Source organism: Suillus subaureus (assembly GCF_016647635.1).
Source record: "Suillus subaureus strain MN1 chromosome Unknown BJ212scaffold_13, whole genome shotgun sequence".
In the NCBI taxonomy this organism is placed as follows: Eukaryota; Fungi; Basidiomycota; class Agaricomycetes; order Boletales; family Suillaceae; genus Suillus; species Suillus subaureus.
Genome location: NW_024538569.1, coordinates 693,634 through 721,083, shown reverse-complemented (window position 1 = coordinate 721,083; position 27,450 = coordinate 693,634). Strand labels below are relative to the sequence as shown.

The window sequence follows — 27,450 nt, the reverse complement described above, 5'->3', positions numbered from 1 at the left end:
AGGACTGTCAACAGGCACAGCGACACAGCAAGAGCGATGCAACCTTGCAGTAGGTAATGCACGTCCAATGCTAGCGTATTCGTCGTCGCAATCAAGTTTTCCACGAGCAGCGCACGCCGCCGCAATAGTTGCGCCAATATCGGAGGAGTGTGTCGGTTTTCTGCGAGAGGCGCTCAACGGCGGTGATCAGGTTTCCTACAAGCAGCGTAATAGATGCGAGAGTTGTGCTAACGTTTGAGGAGAAGATGTCTGTCGTCTGTGCAAGGCGTTCGACAGTGATGATCAGAGAGTTTACGAAGTGCTTCCTGCCCAAGCTGTCACTTTCTGGAGATCTCCTTGATTTTGAAACGAACCGTTACCTTAGGTTGTCACCTCAGAAAGCACCGTACCCTTCGCCATCTTGACCATGCCATCGGTCCCAATTTGTCTTCTGAGTATGTTTTTTCTCCGGTGTGCCCTTCATTTGGTCACCTAATCTATCTGTAGCGACTCCTTGTGCTGCGCGGGATGCTCTGCCTGGGCAGTCATAATCTTACCGAATTCTTTCTCAACTACAGCAATTTGCACGTTTGGCCCCACGTTTATACCAACTCCCTCCCCTAAATCCGTGCCAAACTCCCGGGCTGTCTGCAACTACCGAGTCAATGCTTCGCTCTCAAGATGGCAAGAATGCTTCAGAGTCAACAGCACATCTCTTACATCATACTTCGGAAGTATATCGATTTGCACTATCGATAAGCACATCGCCCATCGCGGTCATCTGGGTCCAACTGTCCATCTTCTCTCTTGGTATGGCTCTGCATTCTCGGCTTAACATCGCTCTGCGTATTATTGACTTGGATTAGCCAATAGCACTCCATGTCCAACTCCAGAGCATTCGAGTTGAGCGCACCGCGATGACCTTGGAGCCTGTTACGGACGTCATTTAGCACCGATGGATGCAGATGTGGCTATCAGTCAATTGCACCGACTGGAGTCTGGACGCAGATGGCTGCATTACTGTCCGATATGGCATCTTTCATTTTCAATTATCTTCGAGGTGGATCGGTTGGTACGGCCCGAGATAGGAAACTGTTGGAAGGTGTGTTATCACAGTTATATGGGGGATGTTTGGTTACATGTGTCAGATTGGCCGCTCGCCCGGTTTCGACTGGGAAAGTGTTGCCACTACACGATAGCTGATAAGACCCCTATCCCCCCAGTCATCTTTACTGCGTTAAATAGTACTGATATTCTTATTTGTGCGGCAGTGCACACAGGTCCTAGGGTATATAAACTGCTAGTCTAGCCCGATGAGACGGTAAGTACCATCGAAATCAGGTCTCGCATCACAGGCCTTTTGCACTCAACTAGCTACCATCTCTCGTCCTTTGATCGCCCAAACTCCGACTGAATAAAAACCTAGAAGTTCCAGACTTTGCCGCAGGGTGTCTATTTCCTGGATGTCCTCTCAACCTCAGCCACGAATTGACCGCTCTTCTACCGTTCGTATACTGAACGGTCTTTCAGTTAATCTGACTCTTGTCTCGAAGCGATCAGTTGATGGTGAATGGGACTATTCAACTGGTCGTAATCCCCCTCCATCTGTGCCTGCAGGTCGGTTGAGTTCCGAGATTTTACTCCGAGATAGTTTTGGTATGTCATCCTACCTCCATATCATGAGCTAAGAGCTAATGGCTGGCAGGCCCTGCTGGTTCCGAGGGATGGTTTACATATAGAATCGGGAATTCGGGCCAAATAATTGGGATGCATTTTGCCTGCCCCATGTGGTTGGATAATTGGGCAAGGTGGTTTCAACCTTCGAACAGCCAGACAATCACTTCCGCCACACTCTTCCCCCTCCAGTTTAATCTGAGTGGCCCTTTGGATGGTACGCAACTCCGTCATAATAATAATTTGATAGACTTGGTTGATTGTGTAACTAGTGCAATTTGCTGTTGGACTGCCTGGTTCCCGTATACGCCCACGCATTGCTCGTCATCTAGGGTTTTCACTGGCAGGCAATCAGATTTTGGATGATGGTGGGACCGAGGATATGATTGAAGAAATAGTGGTGACAGATATTCCTGTTGAAGAGGTCGATGATGAAGCTTCCCACTGAACATCCATGTGATTCAGATGTGTGCATTTCCATTAGGACACCCTTTTTGTCAGAACTTCTTTTCTCTGTAGCGATGATTTCCTGTAACTAAGTATGTATCGTATGGGCCCAAATGAGTCGAGGACGAATTTAATAGTACTCTTACAGAAGGTATGGGACGAGGTCATGCTACGCGTCGTCAATGTTCTTCAGCATGACCTAAAATTACGGCGCCGGTCTCGAATATGGCTGTGTCCGACAGCAGCCTTCACATTCATTTCTCTCCATGCAGCTCACCCCTTTCGGATGAAGGCAGATCACTCTGGGCGGGAACTATGCCTGGAGGATATCTACGTCTGCTCTTACACACCAACTTTTTCGGCTTTGATGAGATCTCGACAAGCGATGAAAACGTCTGACATTCCGTCACTCGCAGCGATCGGACAAAGTCAACCGGGTTCAGGGCAAGGCACGGTGCTCGCCGCTGTCAACAGTGAGCCCAAGCTTGTCCGTACACTCGTTCCTCCCAATGTCAAATTCACTAGTATTGCTGGTGACGAGACCACACTCGATGCCTTACGACGCAACACTTGGGTGCACCTCGCGTGCCATGGCAAGCAAGAGTCAAGACCACGATCAGCCTTACAATTCACGTTTTTCCATGAAGGATAAACCTCTCACGCTGCTTGATATCACGGAGAACCATGCTCCACAAGCTGAATTTGCATTCTTGTCGGCGTGTCATACCGCCGTTGGCGATGAAGAAACACCCGACGAAGTCATCCACCTTGCGGCTGGTCTACAGTTTTCGGGGTTCAAGAGTGTCATCGGCATTCGGTGGGTGGTCGACGACGCTGTCGCAAAGCACGTTGTTGAAGCTTTTTATGAGAACATGTTCGAAGATTTGGAGGACAGTGTCATGGACTGTACGAGGGCGGCAAGGGCACTGAACCATACCACGCACGCTGTGAAGAAGAAAGTGCCACTCGAGCAGCGGATTGGTTTCATTCATATTGGTGTGTAGTTCATGTCGCATTGCTTTGTGGTATGTATAATTTTACCAGCCATTGATTTTATCTTGTCACTCAGTCAGCTCCTGGATGCCACAGTTCCAAGAGGTGGTCCCACCTCAGGATATTGGACACCAGTTCAGTCCTCATTCGTGACTGTGACGACACTTGTTTTGCATACTGGATTCGAACAAGTTTATTGGTTGGTATAGTAGTGGACGTCATTTCACTGTTGTGGCTGAGTATCAACCTGTAATCGAGTCTGTTAATGCTCCTATTCGAGCTGTTTGCCCAGGAAAACACCAGCTTGCTACTTCTGACAGCAAAGAATTGCTTGCCTCGCCAGCGTATGGATGACCAGACCAGTGACAGCTCATCGCATGTACATCAACGTGAGCTGCGGAACGCCTCATTACACTTGTCCTGGCCAAAAGTATGTACCTCCACTGCCACCGTCATCCTGCTGCACCCAGCGTCCCAAGCAATGAGGACGGTACACATCGTGGAGGCGGAGTAACTTCGTTGAGGAATGTTTCATGTAAGTGCTCCCATCAATAATACTAAGACCCGTACGTGTTCTGGATGCAGATCCGCAGTCGCCTCTCCTCACAACGTGGTCTGTAGTTGCAGTAGCTGCGATTCCTAGAACATTTCAAAAGAACAAACCGTCGAGTGTAAGATCAGCTCATCAAGACTCCATGCGATGATATTGAATGACGAGGTCATTCAATGTCAAAGCATGGCGTCTCGAGCTGATGCTCCGGTCTCGAGGCCAACCATAATGTGAGGAAATGGAACTACTCAACTTTCCCCATTACCTGGGTGACGATAGTCCTTTCTCCTCTTGTCCAGAATGTGTTTTTTTGTCGCTGGTGTATCAGGTTTGTTTAGTTAAACCGGGGTGGACTCACTCGCGCTGACAACCTCGGCTCTTGGCGCCGAGGAAGCAGACTGATTTGTGACGATGCCACCCCGGACCCGGCGGGCACTGAGGGGCAAACGGGATGGAACGCTAGCAACGCCTGCAGAACAGGGCCAACGTTCCACATCCCGAGCCACCACTAGGTCCCGACCTGGATGTCAGCGACCACCGATGCCCTGAAGATTGCGTAATGTCAGCAGTGGGCTATAAGATTAAAGTGGAACGTACCCTCTCATCTCGTGCCCGAACCTACGAACAACGAGAGTGTTGAGTTGACGTGGGCTGGGGTGCGTGATCCATGGTGCGGGCCAGTGCAACCGACCGAGGAGGTGCTGAGGAGGTGAACAGGGCGGAGAGGTATCGAACACCCGAGAGCCCCGGCGAATGTGGCCAGCAGACGCACTTGAAGAGGATCGGGCGGACCCAGGTCCTGTCCACTGTGCCGTCCACGCCGCGAGCGACGCCCATCAAGGGCAGCAGTTATATTGTATCGTTCCATTATGTTGTCTTGTTGCGTTCTTGAATCTTGGAGGTTTTGCTTTAACACCTGAGCGGTCGACATCGGTTAGTAAGGCAGGTAAGAATGTGGCGAGAACAAAACATACACTTTGCGTCTTGTGAAAGCTCGCCGCTAGACCTGTGCGCGATTAAGAGAAAGTTAGCCATATACGGAGCACTATGAGCAAGAAACATACCATGTGGCGTCAGGCGGGCAGGACCAAAGTAGCGCTGGTGGCGGAAAGACAAGAATGTCATTAGGATGCCATGTACCTCCCAAGTCGCACGCCACATACCTTGCTCCAACATCCGGCATGAGATTATCACGCAAGAAGGTGAAAAAAAAGCTGTGAAGATGAAAGAGAAAAAGAAAGAGCGGATGAGGGAGTGAAACACGACTGAGGAGGTTTATATAAGATAGCACGGCGGCTGACATTATTTGGTTGTCGATATTCGACGCGTCCGAGACGCGCCGGTCACATGATGTAAAACCATTTGATCAACGCTAGACACGCACGTCCAGAAATACATGTGCCATGACATCATTGCACAAAGGGGCAGTTCCGCGACGCCCTAGGATTTCTCTACACCTGCTGGTTCATTTATATTGTTCTAGTGAACGTTTAACCAGTCGTCGACGGCATATGATCATGATGTAGTCGGCGATTCCCAACAGTAGACTGGCGTGGCACAGCCAAGTCTCTCCCGATCGAGAGTACGATTCGTCGGCAAGGTACCCTTCCATAACATCCTCCTTTTACATACATCTCCGCCTCTTGTCGTTGCGCCCGTGCACCACCCATGGAAGACTCCACCAACATATCCGAAATTGATGCGACGATGCAGTAGCAATGCATAAACGAGGCTGAGGGTTTGTTTCAAAGAGCTGGGACATGAAGTGGTGAGGTCAGACATTGATATTGAAGGAACTGTATCGATACCATGGATTGGACGTCTGTGATGGATATCCGCATGAGATCTGATACAGTGACTTCTCCTACCTCTCCATTATAGATATTGCAGGAATGAACCTGAAAAATTCATACTCTCGCCTGGGTTACTCGTGAGTAATAGGGTGATCAGATTCACGCCTGTAATTGCTCGGCACTCACTTATCGATCTGTCCTCCTGCATCTCTCGCATCAACAGTCTTCCAAACTGCCAGTTTCATCGACGAGCCTTGTTTTAACGAAGGCTTTAAACAAGACATCCTCAACCGTTGGAAGAAGTGTTGGACTGTTTTGATACCCCAGCCCATTATACTCCCACCCCAAGTAAGTAACAGAACTTGATAGAGATCTTGCCCTTCGGGTGGGAATGGTTTTTTCATGTTGGTGAGTGAGTTGACTGAGCGTGCTTTTTCGCCTCCAGGTCTCCGAGACGCGTGATCAGTTCTTCTTTTGACCAGGATTCGTAGTTTGGTGGCATCATGCAAAGATGTGTGTTGGAGGGTATAAAACGGTACGTGAATCCGAATCTTCCAAAGTACATGAGACTGCAGCAAGCTCTGCTGCAAGTTCGATGCAGAGTTCTTGACTCGGAGCCAATGCTTATGCCTGTCCGGGCCGGGCCGTAGTAACCCCTTCTCAGTTTCTTTGAATTTCAATCACTTACTTTCATTCTCCTACGACGCCAAACCCTTATGTTCAACTAACTGGATCCTATCACAAATTCAATCGCAGGGTTTATGCAATATGGGCTAATCCATGCAACACAGAACCACTAATGATACTGAATCTGTATTTGGCCCCTTTTTTATGAAGCAGCCAAACCCTCTGACCTGCATCCGAAACTACTGTTAAAGATCATGTAGATGAGTACTTCATGACGTTTCTGCAAACACCTAGAATCAATGGCTCATCGGAAGGCCAGATGAAACGTCAAACCAAGATGTTTCATTGGCTTTTCACACAGCTGGTCAATACCTCGTTCTACAAAGTTGGTGCGTGCCAACATGATATGAATCACTTGACGTGCAGAATTCTCCATGATATCAAGTATGCGACAATATACTGCATACTTACCAGAATACACCTTGATGATGCACCCCCCGATGCATGTCCGGCCTCTCCCTCCATGACTGCAATTCGCGTTGACAAAGGAAGAATTGAACTCCTGCAACGCGAGATCCATGTCTTCAACCTCTTCATCGCACTTGAGGTTAGAGAACATGTCATGTTCCCGCTGCTTCACACCCTGCGAGGGACTGGCCTTTCGACATTGAGTAGCCGGCTAGAGGATCTTGAAGGAGAATTTTCATGGAAACATTGTGCTTACTTGCCCTCCCACCATGAATTGCGGGGTGTTCTACGATGACAACAGATTGAGGATTTGGATTCTGAATCCGAATATGAGAGCACATCGTGTCTGACTCCATTCAGCAAGTTGTCTATCTCGTCCACGCTCACTTCGTGTTACCATTGTCGTACATTGTGTACCAGTGACAAGATAAATATGAGAGGTTGGAGGTCACCGCAAAGGCGATCATGGCGCAGGTGAAGATTTGGCGCAGTCTGGTATCCGTATCATACATAAAGGACGGTTCAAAATACATCAGAGGGAGTAGGTAGAGCACATCAACGAGAGTCCATCAAGGGATGTAAAGGCATGCGGCTCGTGAATAATGAGAAAATCACGGGCTAATGGCGATCATCTGTGTATTCAAGAGAAATACAACCAATAAAGAGCCAGAAGCGAGTCCAGAGTCCAGGGTGTCTTATAATGGCACGAGGGTGGGAGGGCGTTGAAGTTGTAGCTGCGGTAGCATTGCCAACATCAGGTATGGTGGATGAACTGCTGACTGCAGCCTGTGGTTGCGAAGATACCTGGGTGACATCGGGCTTTTGAGGCCGTGAGCTGCCCGCAGTAGAGCTCTTCGAGGGTAATGGTCTTTTCCGTTTCTCCCTCGCGCAAGCATTTCTCTACGTGATATTAGATAGAGTTGAACGTCCGAGAGAAAGAAAGAACATACACGTTTACCCTTTGTATATGGAACCTTGACGACTTGGCTGCGCCCTTGCAACTCGGTGCCTTCACCACATTGTCCGTGCCGATTCAAAAGGTTTCGAGCCCAGTCGAGAGGGGAGGACAGTGACGTATCATGAGGATTGGAGGAGCTGCGGTGGAATAAGCGACGAAGAAGTGTGCTTTCTTGCGGTTCGGAGGAGGAGCGGGGGCGGCTTTGTGCAGAGAACTGGAAAAACGAAGTTGCAAAAAAAGAAAAAAACGACACTAATATTAAGAACATACTCGAGAACCATCCGGTGGGACTCCATCGAAAAAACCTTGGGGTGTCCGATAAGCGGGCGGACGTCGCTGGACTGGACGTCGTGTAGCATCAGACTAGAATATATATGTTGAGCACGAGGAGATCTTTAATGAAGGTGTCACATACATGGAGTGCCGACTTGTTGGCCTGGTAGAGCACGTTTAGTTGTGAGAATGCAATACAATGAGACATGCCTGTCAACTCATCTTTGGGTCCAAAAGAACATCAGCAAATCACTTTGCTTCTGTGGGCTCTGTACAGCTCTGTACAGAAGGGACCAAGCTGTGGCCAGCCATTTTTTGGTGGTGGGAAAAAAAGTGTTTTACTGATGAAGGTCGTCGAGGCCAGCCTCTCTAAGGATTGCAGCAACATCCCATGTGTACGCCTTTGTGTTGCAGCAGCCAGTAGCTAATCGCTTTCCATCCGCAGAAAATGACACACAGTACACTGGCCCTGCGTGCTGGAGGGATGAACAATTAATGGGTTGTCCATTGTCGAGGTTCCACAATCGTGCTGTTTTGTCTGACGATGCGCTTGTGAGGATGCGATTATTCTGTGATATTGCAATGGCAATGACAGGATCAGTGTGCTCATCCAGCACTGCGATTTGTTCCCACTTGGTTGTGTTCCACGTCCTAATCGAGTGATCGAATGATCCGGAGATAAGCGTTTTTCTGTCCTTGGTCCAAGCCAGGCAAGTAACTTCCTGTGTGTGTCCTTTGAGAATAGCAACAAGCTTGCCTGTCTTTGTGTCCCAGATTTGAATCGAGCACTCGCGTTTTTCAGTCCCTGAGGACCTCTCCGATCGCTGGCTACCGCCACCAGTCATGTCTGGTGAGTAGATGACGGCCCACACTTCTTCATGCCCCGTCACGATTGCGAGGATTATCTCTCCGCTTTCCACGTCTCATTGCCTTGCAGTCCCGTCAACAGATCCGCTTAACACTCTCCGACCATCTTGACTCCAGCAAACAGACCACACTTTGTCTGTGTGCCCCGTCCATTTCGCAATGATTTTGCACGTGTCCATGTCCCACAATCTCACAACTCCATTATCACTCCCGCTAACCACTTTCTTCCCATCCGGAGACAACGCCATACTCACCACTTCATTTTCTCCGTCTCTCCAGTCTTCTCCTATTTGTTTCCCGCTCTTCAAGTTCCACACTCGCAGCGAGCCATCCCATGAACAAGTGATGATCCGCTGTCCACCTGGCAGGTGTATGACACGCCAGACATGATCAGTGTGTCCTTCAAATTTCTGCTGAGGTGTAGTTACTAACGCCTCTTTCGTTTTAGTGGTAGATGCAGCCATGCCTTCTACCAAGTCCAGCACCATTTCAGCTTTCATCGATCACATTCGAAAATCAGCACTTACAAGGACAGCAGCGATGGGCGGGCAGCAGGGAATAATGACTGTTTTGGTCAAGGAAGAGTTGAATCCCCAATTGCTTCTTGGTACTTTGTACATGCTTTATCCTCGTGTTCCCTTCACAGCATGGGCTGTGCAGCTGAAGCGCCAAGAATCATCTGTCTCTGGTCACATTCCGTGACTCTCAGTCGACATTTGCAATATACGACATGCTCATTACATACGCTGCTCCGGTTCAGGCATTCAAGTCTACACTCTCCGCCTCGTTATACCATCTTCTGCCTTTGTCGTTTACCATACCCAGCGTTTTCAGTTACTCTATTCAAATCCTACAGGTACGTTCATCCATCCGTCACATTCTCTCATGTCTACTTTGAAAACATACTCTGCCTATCGCTTCTCTCTCCTGATGGGCGACTGGACTGATTATTGTTTGTAGATGGTCACACAAAGTCAAATGACGGAAATACTGATATTCGGAAACGCCCATTCGTCGCCCACCACTGTATCCCTAACCATCTACGTAGCATGTATCAATCCCACAACCTGCCCCAGCATCTTCTCACACGCATATAATCCATCGGAGAACTTGCAACAAACACAAGGATCAGAGTCAAAGGAGGTGATTGAGAGGTGGTAAGATGGACAACAGAGGTGATGCTGCATTTACCGAATTCGAAACTACGAGGACGAAGGAAGGAGACGGCACTGTGTACAAAGTACCCGCTCTTACAGCAAAGACAACCAACCACGCACCAGACGCAGACGTTTTCAGACCCGTAAGTGACGCTAAAGGGAAGGCACTTGCGGTGGACGAAGGAACTGGCGATATAGAGCAAGAGAATAAATCTGTTTGTCCAGCTCTCTTTCTTAGTGTCTTGCGCTCAAACGTCACATTCCAGATTCCAGAGATCATCTGTAACACCTTGATGCGATTTGTATGTCCAAGGCGCATCCGGAGTTGAAGGAACTCTTGGATTCGTGTATCATGAGATGGGGTTCGCTCTTGTGCGTAAATGCTCTTCGTGGTTGCGTACCACCCTGTCTCAGAGGTCCATGCTAATGAAATTTCTTGTGGGTGCGCGAGCTCTAGAGACGCTTGTAGAAGCACATAATTTATAGTCTTAGTGAAGGTTTAACCAGCCGTCGACGGCATAAAATCATGACGTAGTCGGCAATTCCTAACAGTAAACTGGTGTAGCACAGCCAAGAAGGTCGGATCAGTCTCTCTCGATCAAGTCGTCGGCAAGTACCCATCCATAACACCCTCCCTTTGCATGCATCTCCGCCTCTTGCTGTTGCGCCCGTACACCACTCAACGAAGAATCCGCCCATATATCCGAAATTGATGCGATGATGGAGTGGCGATGTATAAACGAGGCAAAGGGCCCAGGGTATGTTTCGAAGAACTGGGACGTGAGGTGGTGAGGTCAGACATTAATTTCGAGGGGACTATATCGATACTCGCACCTGAGGCCTGATCGCCGAGCCTTGCCCAAGAATGACGCAATCAATGTCATCGTGCACGACCCCAAGGAGTCATTCGCATACTGCCTACGCCTGATGTAGAATGGCGCGCTAAGAGAACCATGGAAAGCACGCTAGTTTCATAGAGGCTTTGAATCATTTGTTATAAAAGCGGCTCACTGGGAGTCAGAGCGGCCAGGACGGTTTGATCAACTCCCGATTTCCAAGAGACGTGCTGCCGATACGAAGAAACAATAATTGATGGTGAACGCAAGATCAGCATCGGAATCAAGATTCAATCATCAGCACCGACATCATATAGACTGGTGTGCAAGCAAGTCTCACCCGAAGTCCTTCTGACTCCCAAACGTGGGCCCGTCAAGATCCTACAGCCAGCTTTTCTTTGAACTCCAGTATGATTTTATATACTGCGCGCATGGCATAGCGAGCACCCTATCATAAGTGACTTCGGCATAAAACATTTGCGACGTGCATGAGTTGTGGCAGTCTCGAACCAAACTCTAACAATATTCTTTCGTAAACATCTCCAGAGTTTGGTTCAAGTCTCCCATGGACAGACAAATAGAAGGAACAATTTTGTTCCTTCTATCGAAATTGGGGATGAGGATGAGGTTGTGAATCGTACGCGCGTAAGTTTATTTATAGATGTCTTCTTGGGTCATGCGGCAATCCCCGATGAGTTAGAAAGGATCGCGATATTGAACTGATCGCTGTATGGAATTGTATTCAGCCATGGTCCAAAAACCAAGTGTTCACCCAGTCCACGTATAACCCTCGCACACCCAATGATGATTACTCATGATCACATCAAAAAGACATACTGAATAAAATCAACATCAACGAGTCATAGAACTCCTCGCACGTATACTTTCACCAGCATAATATATCCAGATAGGGAAGGGTATACCGATGACGATGGCAAGACCTGCAAGAAGTGAATTACCCCCTCCATAACCAAGCGCAGCGAACATTTGCTGTCCAAAGAGAGGAAATGCGAACCCGAGGAGTGAGCGGAGTGTCTGACATTGTGAGGTGTTTAGTCCATGAAAGATTAAAAGTAGGTGATGGTAAGGGCGGAAGACTCACAGAAGCAGCCGCGATAGCGCTCGCAGCATATGTGAATGCATCTACGAGGTATAGTTGAATGGCAAGACTTCAAAGAGGTTTAACAGGTATGAACGGCATTAAAGGAGCGTGCTCACGAAGCTATCATTATGCCAAATCCAAAGATAGCGGCGCCGACGATGGGCATCATGAAATGAATTTTGGCTTGGGCAGACCAACCATACCAACTAACGTATATCAGGTTAGAACCGACAGAAATAGAAACGTCCATCTCACAATAATCCCACAGGGACGATCAACGAGCCGAGTATCACAGCGGGGATGCGCATCTCTGGCTTACCCTTTCCTCCATTTTTCTCAGCAAGCTAGATAGTATAGGTGGTTGAGCAATCGCGGTAGAGTTAGAACGCATCTTGACATACATATAAGTATGTCTTGTTGCAAATCCTCGCGCCAATTATGGTGGCAGATAGGAACCCAACGCCGATTCCGATATACGGCAGACCTCCTGTTCCGATGCTGAAGTGATACACGATCGAAAAGAGATCTGGGCGTAATTGTTTAATATCCGTTCCTGTGGAACTGAGCATATGTGACCTTACCGGGAAAAGTAGTAAACATCAAGTAGTAGATACCTGAGACACGGTTTTAGTGCAAGTCCAAGGACTTGTGTGGTATGCTACTACTGACCGTATATCCTAAATAAATGATATCAGTTAGCTGTGTGATAGTAAAATCAACTTACAAAGCCATGTATAAACTGAGGATGAAACATATGAAACTGCGAGTCATAATTATGACGGGCCGTTTGAGGTTGATCCATAAGTAAGCCCATTTGTTCATAGTGAAGGCGGGGTGTATCGTAGCTGCCTTTTCGGGATCCAGAGAATTTTTGTCACGGCGAAGGCGAATCACTGGGGCATAAGATTCTCTCATGAGAAGGATACCAGGTACTGCAGCAATGCCACAGATTGCAACAACGACAAAGAAAACATCCTGTATACCGACTGACTCTGCGATGAAACCTCCCATGACGGGGCCGACCACGGGACCTTGCGAGATGAGTGTGAACTTGCGTCAGGGTGGTAGATTGTGAAATGAACCTATCAGGGGTCCGATGAAGTACAATGCCATAGCGGAGGCACGATCACGTTCAGAGAAAAGGTCACTAACGACGCCTCCGCCGATTGCTACCGGTGTACTCCCCACAAAACCAGCTTTACAGAGTGAGCAAACGCGTGACAGCAGGTTAGATGACACACCTAGAAACCGAAAGACAAGGAAAGATGCGGTATTACGTGAGAAAGCGCAACCGAGATTAAGCACGAGGAAAAGGAGGTTCGCCAAGTGAAGGACCTTGAACTGAATCAGGCAGATGGTTCCTTGAAAAGAGGACAACGCACCCACAAACGACCATATACTTCGGACAAGGGTGCGGCAAACAAAGGACCGATGGCGAATGAGAGAAGGAAGATGCTGAGAGTCAACGCTGTGACGGTTGGACTGGTTATATTGAATTTGATGGCCACGTCTGGCAGACCAGGTGCCATGATAGAACTTGCCAACGGAGTGACAAAAGTGTATAGCGCAACCTGACATGATAACAAAATTAGCCCACACGGTTAGTACATATCTCTTATGGAAGAACTGACGATTGCAGTGGTTGTCCATTTTTTTGCAGGAGGCCAATTCCTGGGGTTGAGTGGGTCGTGCTCCCATTCATCCTCTGACTGTTTTTCATGAATTTTACGTTCGAGGTTGTGGTCTGGGATGGTGGAAGGGACATGAACATGAGGGTCGTTAGAATCATGATTTAAGGGGATATGGACTCCTGGAGGAGATGCCGACATGGAGCAGGGTATACTGGGAGGAGGGGAGAATTGGACTCTCACTTTTCTGCGGGCCCGAGGAAAATGCTGTTAAATAGATGATGAATTAATTATAGCACAGTATGATTACGCATTGACTATGACAGGCGCGGCCGTTGGACGAGGGGAGGATCAGGCATGGGGGACACACATTCCTTATATATAAAGAAGACGAGTCCTGCATTTAGCAGGTTGAAACCAAGTTCAGACTAGTCCAACTCCAGAGGGGTCCACAGCCAACGAGGTGCCCGAAAAGCATGGCGAGTTTATATGATCCACATGAGGGTTTCCCAACGGACAAATCAAATCTGGATAATGAGCGGCTAATATGGTAATAGTTCTTGGCAGATACGCCTGGTCCGTGCATTCAACAACCGAGTTCGACGAACCATAATTTCCTGCGGGTTTCGAGCTGGGACTGGGATTTGAGGGAGTTTTGCAACTTTTGACATTTCACGAAAGCCATCTCGATGTCTTTGCCCACCACTACCGATGTCGTGCTAGTCGACACCATCCAGCTTAAGGCAAACATTGGCCCAGATTGCTAGGGACGCTTGCACGAACAGCCCATCTCCTTTCTCGAGAATCCGACGACGTCGTAGACTCCATCCACTATGGCTCTCACAAAAGCCATCTCATCGCCCTCGCCATCTTATGCGGATGTTCGTGTACTCGTGCATGAGGTCACCCAGAAAGCATTCGCTCTGACTGAAGAGACTGTGGACGCCGCGCGTGTCGTCATCGGCCTTCGAAGCAGATTTTACTTGCGAACGACTTTGAAGTTGAGGTGATTACACCCAGGGGCAAAGATAGTTTGCAGCAGGCTGCAAGGGTATCTGTCAAAGACCTTGTCATGCCCGTGCTGATTAGTGTCAATCCGCCAGGACGCCTTGCAAAGCAGAGGGTAATCACAAACATCACATTCTACGAGAAATCTGGTATGTACCAAGTGGACTACTCGACAATCATCAAACAGATATCAAAGGCATGTACTCTCTTTCTCCAGTCACTTATTCAACAGCGACGATACCATGACAGGAAATCGAAAATACTGCATACCTCACGCTCCAGAAATTCGTTCTACACATCGTCCACAGCTCATGTCTTGCGTCTGACGCCATCGAAGGTGTAACAGCACGATCACAGAAGCCCAGTGTACATGCCTTTCGCTCACTCTTCTGGTGTTGAGATGGCTCGGTACCGCGATGCATTCTGATGATTGCGATAAGACCATGTAGGAAATGTGCGTAACCAAGCTCGGATAATATCGTCCACATCCGACCAACCCTTGGCACGACATCTGGTCCAGACATGCATATGGATGCATGGCGTGGATTTACCTAGCGATGGACTATATGTCAACTACGTCGACATCCGTGAAGAGAGAAAATCAACTTCTTTGGCTCGACGGGTGGGAAATTGCTCACACTCCCAGTTTCGACAGAGACACTGTGGGTTAGATATCGCAGGACTCGAGAATATTGCCCACAGCCGGTCTTCGTCTAATTGGATTTGCTTCGAGACATGTCCGGCAGAAAGTTTCAATCTTGGCATACCCAGCCCATCCGCCCCGCCCCGGTCTAACATCTCCGCTAGCTGTGGCGATCGTACGCTATATCAGAACAGTACTTGCTGGCTTTTGCTGTGATATTGCAAGGACATTGTCAACTGATCGCCGTACGGAATTGTGTATAGCTCAGTCATGATCCAACAACCAAGTGTCCACCAGTCCATTCCTTACAGCAGATCATTCTTGCACACCCATATGATCATTACCCATGATCACGCCGAAAAGAGAGTCGTACAGAATAAAATCAAAATCAACTGATAGAAGTGGAACTAAAGACAAAGCAAAGTCGTAGATAGAACCGCTGGCGCTGAGGTACAAACAAACCGAGAGAATAGATAGAGTCTGAGAACGAAAAATAAAATCCAGCTATGATGACGAAGTTGAACAACCAACACCAACGAGTCAAAGAACTCCTCGCACGCATACGTTCACCAGCATAATATATCCAAACAAAGAAGGGTGTACCGATAGCGATGGCAAGACCTGCAAGAAGTGAACTATCCCATCCACCACCAAGCGTAGCGAACACATACTGTCCAAAGAGAGGAAATGCGAAGTCGAGGAGTGCGCGGAGCATCTGACATGGTGAGATGTTCAGTGCATGACAACGCAGGCGAGATTGAAGGTAAGAGTAAGAGTAAGAGTAAGAGTAAGAGTAGGAAGACTCACAGAAGTAGCTGCGATAGCGCTCGCAGGATATGTGAATGTATCTATAAGGTATAGTTGAATTGCGAGACTTCAAAGAGGTTTAACAGCCATGAACGGTGATTTTAAAAGGTGCCACGCTCACGAAGCTGTCATTATACCGAATCCAAAGATAGCGGCGCCGATGGACATCATGAAATGGGTCTGGGTTTGGGCAGACCATCCATACCAACTAACATAGATCAGGTTAGAACCAACAAAAATAGAAGCATCCATCTCACCATAGTCCCACAGGGACGATCAACGAGCCGAGTATCACAACGGGGACGCGCATCTCTGGCTTACCCTTTCCTCCATTTTTCCCAGCGTGTAAACTGAGGATGAAACATATAAAACTCCGAGTCATAATCATGACGGGTCGTTTAAGGTTGATCCACAAGTAAGCCCATTTGTTTATGGTGAAGGCGGGGTGTACCATAGCCACTCTTTCGGGATCCAGAGAATTTTTATCACGGCGAAGCCGAATAACTGGGGCATAAGATTCTCTCATGAGAGGGATGCCAAGTATTTGGGTAACAGCGCAGATCCCGACGACGATATAGAAAACAACTGGCTCATTGATCATCCCATGACGTGGCCGACCACGGGACCTTGCGAGATGAGTGTGAACTTGTGTCAAGGTGGCAGACCGTGAAACGGGCCTATCAAGTATCCTACAGTACAGTGCTATAGCAGAGGCACGGTCGCGTTCGAAGAAGAGGTCGCTAACGATGACTCCGCCGCATGTTACAAGTACACTCCCTACGAAACCATCTTTGGAGGGTAAGCGAAGGTATGACAGCAAGTTCGATGACGTACCCAGAGACCAAAAGACGAGGAAAGTGGTACTAGTAGCAAACGATGAGAAAGCGCAGGCGAGATTAAATAGGAGGAATAAGATGTTCGTTAAGTGGAGTACCTTGAGCTCATTCAAGCAGACAATTCCCTAAAAAGAGGACAACGCACCGGCAAACGACCATGTACTTCGGACAAAGGTGCGGCGAATAAAGGGCCGATGGTGAATGAGAAAAGGAAGATGCTGTGAGTCAACGGTGTGACGGTTGGATCGGTTATATTGAATTTTGTGGCCAAGTCTGGCAGACCATGTGCCATAGTAGAACTTGCGAATAGCATAACAAAAGTGTATAGCGTAACCTGACAGGAAAACAATGTTAGGCCTCATGGTCAAACATGTCTGACGGAAGAACCTGACGGCTGCAGTGGTTGTCCATTTTTTTGCGGGAGACCAATTCCTGGGGTTGACTGGGTCGCGCTGCCATTTATCCTCTGACTGTTTTTTCAGCATTATATGTTCGAGGTTGTCGTCTGGGATAGCAGTGAGGTCATGAACACGAGAGTCATTAGAATCATGATTTTGATTTGATAGGGGAATATATATATGCTCCTGGAGGAGATGCTGACATGGAGGAAGGGAGGATTAGACTCTCACTGATCTGCGAGGGAAATGCTGTTAAATAGGTTTATAGCACAGGATTACGCATTGCCTAGGAACTTTGACTTCCAGTTTGATTCCGCGGTCTACGAGGTGACCGAAAGGCATGGCGAATTATATGATGTACACGAGTAACCAGCAAGTCTGTGTTTGACATAACGATCGGCTAATCATTACGGGAGTTCAAAGTTGATTTTGGAGGCTGATTTGGACATGATTTGGACGTCGAATTGGACTTGGATTTGGACGCTCAAAAACGTCGAAATCCGATTTCAACTTTGACATCCCTCGATTTCGACCTGATTTCGACGGATTTGACACCACCGTTTTCACTTTTCCGTGTCGTATTGGGGATGGCAGAGGGGTCATGAACATGAGGGTCATTAGAATCATGATTTAGGGGACTGGAGGAGATGCTGACATAGAGCACGATATGCTGGGAGAAGGGAAGGATTGAGCTCTCACCTATCTGCGAGGGAAATGCTGTCCAATAGGTTGATGACATAGTATTACGCACTGAAAATGACCCGGACAGGCCGCGGCGTGGCCATTAAACGAGGGAAGAGACCTCTAGATAGACAAGACAAGTCCTGAGTTTAGCAGGTAATATTAGTACAACTTTGATTCTGCAGCCAACGAGGTGCCCAAAATTAAGCATGGCGATGAGCACTTGGCGAGTTAGATGCATGAAGATGAGTGACCGTAGCGTGTTGTGTGAGGCATTCCCAACGGACAAATCAAATTTAGATAATGAGCGGCTAATATGGTAGTAGTTCTTGGCAGCTACGCCATGAAGGTGGTCCCACTCACGAATTCGAACAACTGAGTTCAACGACGCCGACGACAGCGACGAACCGTAATAATTCACCAGTTTCTATCAATTTCCTGCGGGTCTCAGGCTGGTTCGACGACGACGCTTAACAAGGTTCCTCGGTTGCGAAGAGTGTGGACGCCAAGAAGTTTCATTTCATGGCCGAGGATCAGCTTGGAATCGAGTCTGCACCTACTCCCTCTATCAAGAGCTTGAAGAGCAGATTCGAACAGCTTGCTCAAGATAATACAAGCAAGCCACTCAAATCAAACCCAACTACATCGCCTCGCCAGCAGCAACAGCGTAAGGATGGCTCTCACGTCCAACATCGTGAGCTGCGGAATGCTTTGCCCAACTCTGATTCGAGTAAGCGTGCACCACCACCGCCTCCACCATCCCGCTCAGCCAAGAAACCAATTATGTCACCTGCTGTTTCGCCGTTGTTGAGACCTGTGCCAGTGCCAGCAGCTCTCAGATCACCACGCGCGAGTCTAGAACACTTGTCAGTGTCTGGCCAGGACGATGACGATGTTCCTCGTGGGGGTGGAGTAGCATCATTGAGGGAACGTTTCGCGTAAGTGTTCCGTGCTATATCACCGCCAGCTAGCTCCATAAAATGCTACCTGTGTTAGAACTGCAGCCACTTCTCCTCACCGAACTCCAACAAAACCAGCAAAACGACCTTCCCTTTTACTCACTCAAAGCGACTCCAACGTCCTAGACTCCACTCCTCTACGCCTGTCTTCTCAGCCAGTATTAAGTCCGGAAGATATTCCTTCTGACGAATATCTTGACGCACCCGAATCGCCCCGTATGACCGGCGTCGCCTCTCTTAGAAATCGTTTCTCGTGAGTACTTATGCCTCTACATTCGAAACAAAAGTGCTGATATCATTCAAGTACATTAATTCTCCCTACACCACAGTCCACACCTAAACACCTTCCACGCGATGACAATCTCACATCACATTCAGAACCTAACATTCTTGCACCCAGTCCACCAATAACCCTCCGGCGTCCACCACCACCACCCCCGCCCCATCGTTCCGCTCTATTTGACAGTGGCGATGATTTCCTTGATCATCCCAGCTCAAACTCTTCGTCAAGACACAGTCCCTTCTCTGATGACGAATCCGAGTCTTCACTCCCACCTGCAATCACCTTTCGTGGAACTCATTTTCGTGGGTACTCAGGCAGCTCAAGCGACAGCGTAGCAAGCATCTCCCCTCCACACAAACCTCCTTCACGCCCAAATCTTACAGTCCCCCCTCCTCCCCCTCCACGACGCGCTGGAAACGAAAATAGCCGCAATTCGTCAGCCAGTTCAACTCCTACACCCAGCAGTCCCCCTCCCCTCCCCTCACGTCGTCCGACTCCAGAAGATATCCCAGATATCCCTCCTTCCCTCCCCGCACGCCACAGCATGAACATAACCATACCCAACGACTTCATTTCCGACCGTAAACCCCTCGGAAGCAGTAAACTCCCACCACCACCAACCCGTACCATCGCACCAGGCGACAAACTCCCTCCGGCACGACGCGCACACACCCCTTCATCAGACGAAGAATCCGGTGCAGAAGAGGGAGGCGATGACCCACGCATGCTCCTTCCGGACGCGAGTCGTGCTTCCCGTCGTCCACCCACCCTACGCACTCCAAAAATGCACGTGCCTGCATACGCGGCCCAAGTCCTAGTAGCTGGTACGCGCGTGCTCGTCGCTAGCCACCACCACTTGCGCTGCTTCGATGTTGCACGGCACGTTGATGTGCCGATATGGGTGGGAGATACCAAGGAAATGGGAGTGCGCGATGCGAGAGTGACTGCGCTTGAGTTCCGGGCTGGGAGTGCGGGTAGTGTGGTATGGGCTGGGACGAAGGAAGGTCATTTGATCGAACTCGCTATGGATTCAGGAGAGGTCATCGGATCAAAGTTCGGTGTCCATGCGGGTGTCGTGACGCATATATTCCGACACCGCAACGCAATGGTCAGCGTAGACGAAAGCGGGAAAGTGCTCGTATTCGAACCGACAGCTGTATCTGGCTCCGAAGTTCCAAGTCTCACATTTACTGCCCCACGCGTGTACCGCATCGCAGAAAAACAAGAATTCGTAAAGTTACTTGGGGGTCTTCTCTGGACGAGCTTACGCAGCGACACCAACGGCTCTGGACCTACTACAGTACCCATAGTCAGGATCTACGACGTCTTCGCCCCAGGCAGCATCTCACGCACCGTGAGTGTCCTTCCGAACGCCACCCATCACGTTGGCGCAGTCACAAGCGGCACGCTCCTCCAATCACATGCGGGGTTCGCCTATCTCGGGCACGAGGGTGGATTCATCAGCATCTGGAATCTAGCTGCAGGACCCGAGTGCGCAGACGTAGTCAAAGTGAGTTCATCGGACGTGCTGAGTCTCGAAGGCGTCGGGACGCGTTTGTGGGCTGGTGGACGCACGGGCGTTATATGCGCGTATGACGTGTCATTCCGCCCTTGGGTCGTGACGAACGCATGGAACGCGCATTCTGGATTACCGGTCATGCGTATATTCGTGGATCCGTGGTCTATCGAGAAGGAGGAGAAGTTGAGTGTGGTGAGTGTTGGTAGAGATGAGCAGATGAAGTTTTGGGATGGCTTGTTGGGGATTGATTGGATTGGTGTGTGCTGCGTTTTGTTTTATAGATTTGGGCTGATGAGTCGGGGCAGGCAACGAACTCTTGAAGCGTGAGCGTGAATTCAGCACTTTCCGCACTATCAACGTCCTCGTCGTTTCCTGGAACGTAGACGCTGCCAAACCTGACGCACTCACCGACGACTCGGCAAACCTCACCTTCCTAAACGACGCTCTCACGTCTGTCTCACCAGCACCTGACATCATCTCTTTTGGATTCCAAGAGCTCATCGACCTAGAAAGCCGCAAGATGGCTGCAAAGACTGTATTACTGGGCGGAAAGAAAAAAGGCGAGGAGGGCAAAATATCAGAGAAAGTGACTTCCAGTTATAAGCGGTGGCATGATCGACTTGTAAAAGAGGTTCGAGCGCTTGCGGAGGGGTATACGGTGATACATACCGAAAGTCTCGTCGGGCTTTTCACGTGCATGTTCGTGAAGAACTCGGAGAGGGCTGCGCTGAAGAATGTAGCGATAACGACGATCAAGCGGGGGATGGGTGGGAGATATGGTAATAAGGTACGCATCGTGTTTTTAGTCTTGTTGAAGGCATGCCGATAATATTGATGCAGGGAGGCATCGTCGCACGGTTTGTAATTGGTGATTCGTCGATTTGTTTCATCAATTGCCATCTTGCGGCCGGGCAGCATCACGTAAGACAGCGCAATGCAGATGTGACTGCGATGTTGGAGGAAAAATCTGTGTTTCCGTCGTCGGATGCTATTGAGGAGTCTCTTGCGTACGTCGGTGGGGGAGATGGGTCCATGGTTCTAGATCACGAGATTGTCTTCGTGCGTTCTATCCCATCCTTTCCTTGAATTTGTCCCTGATCGTTTCTTAGCTCAATGGCGACCTCAACTATCGCATCGACCAACGCCGCGACGCCGTCATCTCCTCCATCCAATCCGGCGACCTCGAAGCCCTGCACACCCATGACCAACTCCTAAAAGAAATGAAACACAACCGCGGATTCCGTCTCCGCTCCTTCCACGAAGGACCTCTCACCTTCTCCCCCACCTACAAATACGACCGCCGTTCCAACGAATTCGACACGAGCGAGAAAAAACGGGTGCCGGCTTGGTGCGATCGCGTGCTTTGGCGTTCGAGAGACCCGGAGCGCGTGAAGCAGCTGCATTATAAACGATACGAGGCGAATGTGAGCGATCATCGACCTGTGAGCGCTGCGTTTGCTATGACTGTTAAGAGCGTGAGGTTGGATGCGTGGGCGAAGGAGAAGGCGATTGTGGAGGAGGATTGGTTGGGGACGTTGGTGGAGCTGTTGGCTGATGCGAGGGAATTCTATGTCGAGCAGGCTTTGATATAGGATGGGGTGGGTGTCATGACCATTTGGTTTTTGTATGACTTTATGCATAGACTTTTAAAGGACTATTTTACATGTACCATGTCATCGTTTCGAGATGTAATTTGTATTGGTATTGTTAGGGAGGAGTCGTATACATAATTGGAGCACATCCACCCTTATGGAGGCCAGTTGAAATAGAACCGCTTGGAGAAGGAATTTGGATACAGTAACTGAGAGAAAGAATACAAAAAATAAATCATGAACGAATCTGTCAATGCCAAAGCCCACTCCATCGGTTCCCCGCCTGAGTATGCGCAGATCCAAAACTAGCAAACGCCCACGTACCCGAAGACCCTCCAGCCATGGAAGCAGGCCGCAAGCCCACTCCCACAAGCAAAGATTGTCTTGATCTCCCGCTTGGATGCACGCTGACGTTAACGTGCAAGACGCGCTTCATGAGCTGCTTGACACGGCTACTCACTCCAAAACGTTTCGGTGGCTCGGGTTCGGCGCGTGGAGCGTACGATAGCGTGCTGAAGTCTGGAAAACTATCATGCGAGCTCGAGCTGTATTTGCCGTTTGGGGTACTGGCTTTGAAGGAGGAATGCGTCTTCGTGGGTGATTGTGGGGATGGTGTGAAGGATGGAGGTGCGGCGGTGATGGCGGGTGTGGAGGGGAGAATTGGGGAGAGGATGGATGGAGGGGTTTTTGGGGGAGACGTGGGTCCACGTGTGTGCGTCATTGGACTTGAAAGGCCCATGTTGACGATGGACCACTGATCGCTAGAGGAAGATGAACGAGTGAGGGCTGGAATTTTTTTTATGTGCGTACGGTCGTTCGAACCAGCCGGTCTTCTTCAGTTCGGCACGAGCAATGTTGTTGAGTCTGTCAAGTGGACTGCCACTGGAAAAAAGCTACTAGACGTTGGTTAAATAATGAGACGCTGAACAGGTTTCACAAACCATCTTGGTCATTTCGTCGCATGATGATTCATCCTATTGGGATTTGTCAAATGCGATCTATGTTGAGATAGATATGGAAATACCAAGGCGATCGTATCATCACAGGTATAGAACGCATTGTCATACGAGGTAATTCTGGTGAGGCTCTTGATTGTTTCAGATGACGCGCATGAACGGTTTCCAATCGTCGATACATCGGCAAGTTCGTCATCATCGTAGATGTAGCTGACGTCGAAGAGAGAGGGCTCGCGACGGGGATAACGAGCATGCTGAATCTGACTTTCCTGACTGGAGCGACTCTGATGCACAGGTATAATGTTGGCCCCTAGCACGCATAGTGAGATTACATACTGTCTGGGGCCTGTGTATCTTGATGGTGTTTACCCGGAAGTCTTTGCGTGACTCGCGGGAGGAAGGATTGTCGAAAGCATCAGCAACTCTACCAAGGAGTTTGAACGCGTCTTCAGCGACAGCCATTTGTCTCGTCGTTCCAGAAGTTCAGGACAAGAGAGAGCTAGGGTATTTATGTGCATAGGGCAGTCAGCCTCACCTAGTCGTTCCAGCAAGTCAGCCGCCAAGGGGTTGGCTGACGCCCGAGGCTGTTGGCCAACCATCGATAAGTAGGGTGAATCATATAGAGCCCGCAATATAATCAATTCGATTATCGCTAGCAGAATTTCGTGCAAAGGACCCCAAGTTGGAAACGTCAGGCCTGCTGCCAGTACGTCCAAGTTAGATGTTCGAACTCCGCTTTACTACCACAACGCACCATCCTCCACTTAGTGAATCAAACCCTGCATGCAGCTGGTCAACGTTCAGGTGGCATTCTTTGCTCCCTGTTACCTTGAATTTCACCCTCCTTGTTTGAATTGGAGGCAAAGTGCTAGCTGACCTCAAGGTACCACTCAAAGTTGCAGTTGTGTTGATTTTCTGTGGAACCCCGAGGTCAGCTTTCAAACATTAGAAGACTTGTTGGAACTTCGGTGTTACAGAGGATGGTTCTATTGGCGTGCCATATAAGACGTGGCTGCTGCATTAGACCGTTGAACGTCCTGAATGCCAAGCGCCCTCGATTTTGTAAGTGAATGCATTTTCGGATTGAATGATTGTTGCTGGAATATTGCAGAGTCCACCAAGCCATCTCGGAGACAACCTGAGTATCGGTCATGATGCACCATGAGGTGTTAATATGTTCTACAAAATGCAAGCACTTGCACCCATACTAGTAACCGGCGGCTTGGTGGCTATAGATCGCGTCCACAATGTCATATGTTTTTTGCTCTCAAGATGGTCGGTCTGTCCTGTTCCATGCTGTGAGGAGGACTAGAGGTTTCCGGGTCGGTGTTGGTAATGACTTGAGACGCCATGAAAACAAGAACCAGTCTTGAACAGACTTTAGACTACAGCACGAATCACCGCCGGCATCGGGTGCTATTGCGTCTACTACGTCATGCTGTGTTGCTCTGCATTAACATCCTACTTGCGGTTATTTCCTCACGAGTACCATGGCTTCATTCCACGGCGTTATTGATCTTCAAAATAGAAGCAGATATAAGATTGAAAAAAAAGGCCATACGACGGAGACAATATAAAAATCTTATTTTAGTTCAGACAACCTGACCGAAGCCGAGCACATTCCATTGAACGTACCAGAACACTCCTGGGGTATCCCTCATCGCCTGGATCTCAAACAGAACTGCATTTGCTATTCAACGAAACCTCTTGGCAGAAAAGGCATTGGTCAGAAACGCGCGTGTGCGCTGCATCGTCGGTCCGTCGAAGTACAACTCAATACATTCGAAAGCCACCGCATCCCCCACCTCAACGTTGTCAACTTTGCGTTCCATCCAAACCGTTCGTCGTGGATACTGAATCGAAGACAGTTTCCTCTGCGATCCGCGTATACAACTACATTTAATGGTTGTCAAGGTTTGACACTAGCACGAACCGCGCTCGTGGTCGTCGGTCACTGCTCGACCTACGGACGGATCACTTTGCTCACGGTCAATTGTAAACAGGGTGTAAAGAGTGGGCCTCAAATACATTGTCTATTTGCAGAGACTGGACGGTCAAAGGACAAGATTATGCCATTATTATATCTCCCGAGTTACTACTGTGGGCACAGTATATCGTCAAAGAGCCTACCGAAGGGGAGTCCTTGTACTAGAACTTTGAAATGGACATCAGCTTGAGATTCCGGAAGTCAGTTCATGCTATGAACAAGATGGACTATGTAGATCTAGGGGCTCTAGTGACAATTGGCGGCGAATAATTTTCTCAGACCACATCTCAAATACGATGGCGTTTGTCAGGAAGTTTCAGCATTGTCCACATGGAACAACCCGACAAGATGAAGGCAGGATCGTGCAACTATCCAGCTATGTTCGTGCGATGGTGAGGGTTCAATATCAATGCTATGACAACCCAAGATTATGATGTCCATTTTGTCCACTCTGCACTTAATAGTACCCACTTGTAGACATTCATCAAGCTTCCTGCCTTTGTTCAGTAGTCTGTCCTTTTGACAACGAAAATAGACTGAGGTGAGGACCTGTGTGAATGACTCCGATGCATCGTGCTGGTACAGGTGCTTTGTGACTTAAGGGTCGGACACGAATTGACCGGACGACGTTATATTGTGAGAATTCGAGAGTGCGGTAATTCGATATCGAAGTTAGGGAAGAAGAATAATACGGTAGGATGTGACGTCGGTGGAGTGATAATGAATCAGAGAATGTGAAAACACGCAAGTAAAGCACAAAGTCCAAAATGACGTCATAAGCCTACGAGGTCTGAGGCCTTCTCATTACGTTATTACGTTACACTGTTGGTACATACCTCACGGCTTGGGAGCCAAATGATGGCGGAGTGGTAACAGGGCACCACACTCCGGTATAACACTGTGGTAGGTGCAAATGGGTCCGACGATTACCCGGCACAGTCCAAACAAAGAACCCAGGTGGGGTTTGGTTAGTTCGGTCAGGGATTGCAGAAACCGAGGAAGATCCGAGTGATGATGGCAGGGTACCAGCAACCGGTCTCCACACATGCTGCCCGCACTTATGATTTTCCACACGGAGTCGCCGCTATGCGGCCTCGGGGAGCCCTCGGGGAGCGCTTAGTGACATCAGGTATGAAGTCATTCGAATTTGGCTTTCAACTCACCTTACCGACGCCGCTGGCCGACGGGCTTAAATGCTGCGGCATCTGCCCATGAAACAGCACTCACTCAGACCTCGATAGACATCGACATGTTCGCTCGAATCCTCACGATTTCTGTTATCTTCCTTCTCATTTCCCAAGCCTATGTTATGGCTGCTGTTATCAGGAGCTCGTCCAATTCGACTAGCTGTGGTGACGGTGAAGCTCGTTGCTGCAAGGAGGTGAGAACTATTCATAAGCGTAGAAAGGCATCTGTACTTACCTGTGTTGCAAAAGGATTCGTCCGACCCGGGGTATGTTAATGACGAGCAGTGTGAAAGCTACTCAGAGAATTGCACAAGTGGCTATGTAGCATCTTGTTGCTACACCGTCACGGTAAGCGTTACAACTTGATCTAACAGCTCGGTCAATCTCAGTTTGCAATAGGACTATTATTACTGCAACCAAACTACGTCAGGTTAACAGTGGGGTTGTTAGATATTTTGAAGCACGGACCTGAAGGACATTTGTTAACCTGGACTTTTGAACGGATTATACCACACATTTATATTGAATCCATAATATACCACTGGTGCGAAAATGTCTCGAACCTTTATATCATCATTCAATACTTAGTTTGAAGTCTCGAAACGCTCTCCACCAGTAAGCACAACACGTAGTAGGACATGGACTCACGATATGGATGAAATCTTGCCTTGTATGACGTAGGATACGTGAAATCTTGTTATATTCCATCGGCTACTTTCCACGAGTGTCAAACATGTCAGTATCAAATAAAATGGAGTGGAAATCCACTAGAAGGATCGCCCAATTTTAGGTTGAGATTAAGGCCTGCAAGGTCAAAATACCAAATCGCAGTGTGAGACTAACCTCAAATATCTTCTTCTGACTTGGAGGTTGTCCATCGCGTTTGCGCAGCTGTGATAACGATACCAGCGATCAACTGCTAACAAAATGTGCAGACAGACATCCAAATTATGACTAACACTAGAGTGAGTTGAAATGAGCACAAAACTTTCAAAGGTTGTTGTATTCAGAATAGCAAGAAGCAATAGTGAGGTATGTATTCAACGATAACCACGAAGGGTGAGTGTTGCCGAGCGGAGTTCAAAAAGACTCGTTCTCCGCGATTTGATGCCTCCAAGCCTAAGGGAATGGACTCCGCGGCCGTCTAGTGTGGGCAGATGGCTTCGCATCATGCCTAATGTAGTAGCCACTTCTGCTCATTCACTTCTTCGACTGTCTAGTGGATACTCAACGTATACATTT

The 27,450-nt window shown here is 48.7% G+C and overlaps 10 protein-coding genes across 10 annotated transcripts; 4 read left to right on the top strand and 6 right to left on the bottom strand.

The window, feature by feature from the left end:
* Positions 1-960: 960 nt before the first annotated feature.
* On the top strand, positions 961-2,251 carry BJ212DRAFT_1350064 (uncharacterized protein). Its single transcript, XM_041335489.1, has 5 exons — positions 961-1,081; positions 1,251-1,300; positions 1,406-1,635; positions 1,685-1,870; positions 1,926-2,251. Exons 2-5 carry the CDS (start codon positions 1,293-1,295, stop codon positions 2,099-2,101), a joined length of 600 nt encoding a protein of 199 aa, XP_041193910.1. The 5' UTR covers positions 961-1,081; positions 1,251-1,292; the 3' UTR covers positions 2,102-2,251.
* Positions 2,252-2,352: 101 nt separating this feature from the next.
* BJ212DRAFT_1350062 (CHAT domain-containing protein) lies at positions 2,353-3,125 on the top strand. The gene has a single exon (XM_041335488.1). It carries the CDS (start codon positions 2,610-2,612, stop codon positions 3,102-3,104), a length of 495 nt encoding a protein of 164 aa, XP_041193909.1. The 5' UTR covers positions 2,353-2,609; the 3' UTR covers positions 3,105-3,125.
* Positions 3,126-4,170: 1,045 nt separating this feature from the next.
* On the bottom strand, positions 4,171-4,909 carry BJ212DRAFT_1576687 (uncharacterized protein; the record flags this gene model as incomplete). Its single annotated transcript, XM_041342169.1, has 6 exons — positions 4,807-4,909; positions 4,708-4,741; positions 4,618-4,649; positions 4,335-4,559; positions 4,241-4,261; positions 4,171-4,188 (listed from the first exon to the last, which is right to left on the bottom strand). Exons 4-6 carry the CDS (start codon positions 4,509-4,511, stop codon positions 4,171-4,173), a joined length of 216 nt encoding a protein of 71 aa, XP_041193908.1. The 5' UTR covers positions 4,512-4,559; positions 4,618-4,649; positions 4,708-4,741; positions 4,807-4,909.
* A 3,191-nt stretch (positions 4,910-8,100) lies between these two features.
* Positions 8,101-9,093, bottom strand: BJ212DRAFT_1460722 (WD40-repeat-containing domain protein; the record flags this gene model as incomplete). Its single annotated transcript, XM_041338909.1, has 2 exons — positions 8,101-8,452; positions 8,723-9,093. The coding sequence occupies 2 exons, from the start codon at positions 9,091-9,093 to the stop codon at positions 8,101-8,103; spliced, it is 723 nt and encodes a 240-aa protein (XP_041193907.1).
* Positions 9,094-9,279: 186 nt separating this feature from the next.
* Positions 9,280-10,140, bottom strand: BJ212DRAFT_1350031 (uncharacterized protein; the record flags this gene model as incomplete). Its single annotated transcript, XM_041335487.1, is given in 4 exon segments — positions 9,280-9,493; positions 9,506-9,567; positions 9,884-10,013; positions 10,076-10,140. The coding sequence occupies 3 exon segments, from the start codon at positions 10,138-10,140 to the stop codon at positions 9,541-9,543; spliced, it is 222 nt and encodes a 73-aa protein (XP_041193906.1). The 3' UTR covers positions 9,280-9,493; positions 9,506-9,540.
* A 1,334-nt stretch (positions 10,141-11,474) lies between these two features.
* On the bottom strand, positions 11,475-13,553 carry BJ212DRAFT_1270294 (multidrug resistance protein 4; the record flags this gene model as incomplete). Its single annotated transcript, XM_041330878.1, has 12 exons — positions 11,475-11,657; positions 11,725-11,791; positions 11,841-11,930; positions 11,980-12,068; positions 12,126-12,250; positions 12,306-12,338; positions 12,394-12,401; positions 12,449-12,755; positions 12,807-12,920; positions 12,966-13,059; positions 13,107-13,295; positions 13,356-13,553. 12 exons carry the CDS (start codon positions 13,551-13,553, stop codon positions 11,475-11,477), a joined length of 1,497 nt encoding a protein of 498 aa, XP_041193905.1.
* Positions 13,554-15,389: 1,836 nt separating this feature from the next.
* BJ212DRAFT_139606 (major facilitator superfamily domain-containing protein) lies at positions 15,390-17,358 on the bottom strand. Its single transcript, XM_041337199.1, has 9 exons — positions 17,276-17,358; positions 17,039-17,151; positions 16,792-16,980; positions 16,645-16,744; positions 16,068-16,599; positions 15,932-16,018; positions 15,811-15,877; positions 15,675-15,718; positions 15,390-15,624 (listed from the first exon to the last, which is right to left on the bottom strand). Exons 2-9 carry the CDS (start codon positions 17,129-17,131, stop codon positions 15,570-15,572), a joined length of 1,167 nt encoding a protein of 388 aa, XP_041193904.1. The 5' UTR covers positions 17,132-17,151; positions 17,276-17,358; the 3' UTR covers positions 15,390-15,569.
* Positions 17,359-19,511: 2,153 nt separating this feature from the next.
* On the top strand, positions 19,512-22,078 carry BJ212DRAFT_1270151 (Endonuclease/exonuclease/phosphatase; the record flags this gene model as incomplete). The annotated part of the gene is made up of 4 exons (XM_041330859.1): positions 19,512-20,742; positions 20,792-21,273; positions 21,327-21,545; positions 21,596-22,078. The coding sequence occupies 4 exons, from the start codon at positions 19,512-19,514 to the stop codon at positions 22,076-22,078; spliced, it is 2,415 nt and encodes an 804-aa protein (XP_041193903.1).
* A 125-nt stretch (positions 22,079-22,203) lies between these two features.
* On the bottom strand, positions 22,204-23,699 carry BJ212DRAFT_139574 (uncharacterized protein). Its single transcript, XM_041337188.1, has 5 exons — positions 23,371-23,699; positions 23,103-23,318; positions 23,020-23,052; positions 22,889-22,971; positions 22,204-22,839 (listed from the first exon to the last, which is right to left on the bottom strand). The coding sequence occupies exons 1-5, from the start codon at positions 23,494-23,496 to the stop codon at positions 22,329-22,331; spliced, it is 969 nt and encodes a 322-aa protein (XP_041193902.1). The 5' UTR covers positions 23,497-23,699; the 3' UTR covers positions 22,204-22,328.
* Positions 23,700-26,239: 2,540 nt separating this feature from the next.
* BJ212DRAFT_1349959 (uncharacterized protein) lies at positions 26,240-26,827 on the top strand. The gene is made up of 3 exons (XM_041335486.1): positions 26,240-26,402; positions 26,458-26,556; positions 26,608-26,827. Exons 1-3 carry the CDS (start codon positions 26,271-26,273, stop codon positions 26,641-26,643), a joined length of 267 nt encoding a protein of 88 aa, XP_041193901.1. The 5' UTR covers positions 26,240-26,270; the 3' UTR covers positions 26,644-26,827.
* The last annotated feature ends 623 nt before the right edge of the window (positions 26,828-27,450 follow it).

What these genes read in the sequence shown, in the direction of transcription:
- BJ212DRAFT_139606 (XM_041337199.1), bottom strand. Translation starts at nt 17,131, where the DNA reads ATGCTGAAAAAACAGTCAGAGGATAAATGGCAGCGCGACCCAGTCAAC. An exon ending in CCTCGTCTTTTGGTCTCTGG is followed by an intron (nt 16,600 to 16,644) that starts GTACGTCATCGA and finishes TACCCTCCAAAG; the next exon opens with ATGGTTTCGTAGGGAGTGTA. An exon ending in GCATTTCCTCTCTTTGGACA is followed by an intron (nt 15,625 to 15,674) that starts GTATGTGTTCGC and finishes CACTTCTTGCAG; the next exon opens with GTCTTGCCATCGCTATCGGT.
- BJ212DRAFT_1349959 (XM_041335486.1), top strand. Translation starts at nt 26,271, where the DNA reads ATGTTCGCTCGAATCCTCACGATTTCTGTTATCTTCCTTCTCATTTCC. An exon ending in AAGCTCGTTGCTGCAAGGAG is followed by an intron (nt 26,403 to 26,457) that starts GTGAGAACTATT and finishes GTGTTGCAAAAG; the next exon opens with GATTCGTCCGACCCGGGGTA. An exon ending in CTTGTTGCTACACCGTCACG is followed by an intron (nt 26,557 to 26,607) that starts GTAAGCGTTACA and finishes AGTTTGCAATAG; the next exon opens with GACTATTATTACTGCAACCA.
- BJ212DRAFT_1350062 (XM_041335488.1), top strand. Translation starts at nt 2,610, where the DNA reads ATGTCAAATTCACTAGTATTGCTGGTGACGAGACCACACTCGATGCCT.
- BJ212DRAFT_139574 (XM_041337188.1), bottom strand. Translation starts at nt 23,496, where the DNA reads ATGGCTGTCGCTGAAGACGCGTTCAAACTCCTTGGTAGAGTTGCTGAT. An exon ending in AGATACACAGGCCCCAGACA is followed by an intron (nt 23,319 to 23,370) that starts GTATGTAATCTC and finishes CCTGTGCATCAG; the next exon opens with AGTCGCTCCAGTCAGGAAAG. An exon ending in GTGATGATACGATCGCCTTG is followed by an intron (nt 23,053 to 23,102) that starts GTATTTCCATAT and finishes AAATCCCAATAG; the next exon opens with GATGAATCATCATGCGACGA.
- BJ212DRAFT_1350064 (XM_041335489.1), top strand. An exon ending in TTTACTCCGAGATAGTTTTG is followed by an intron (nt 1,636 to 1,684) that starts GTATGTCATCCT and finishes AATGGCTGGCAG; the next exon opens with GCCCTGCTGGTTCCGAGGGA. An exon ending in TCTGAGTGGCCCTTTGGATG is followed by an intron (nt 1,871 to 1,925) that starts GTACGCAACTCC and finishes TTGTGTAACTAG; the next exon opens with TGCAATTTGCTGTTGGACTG.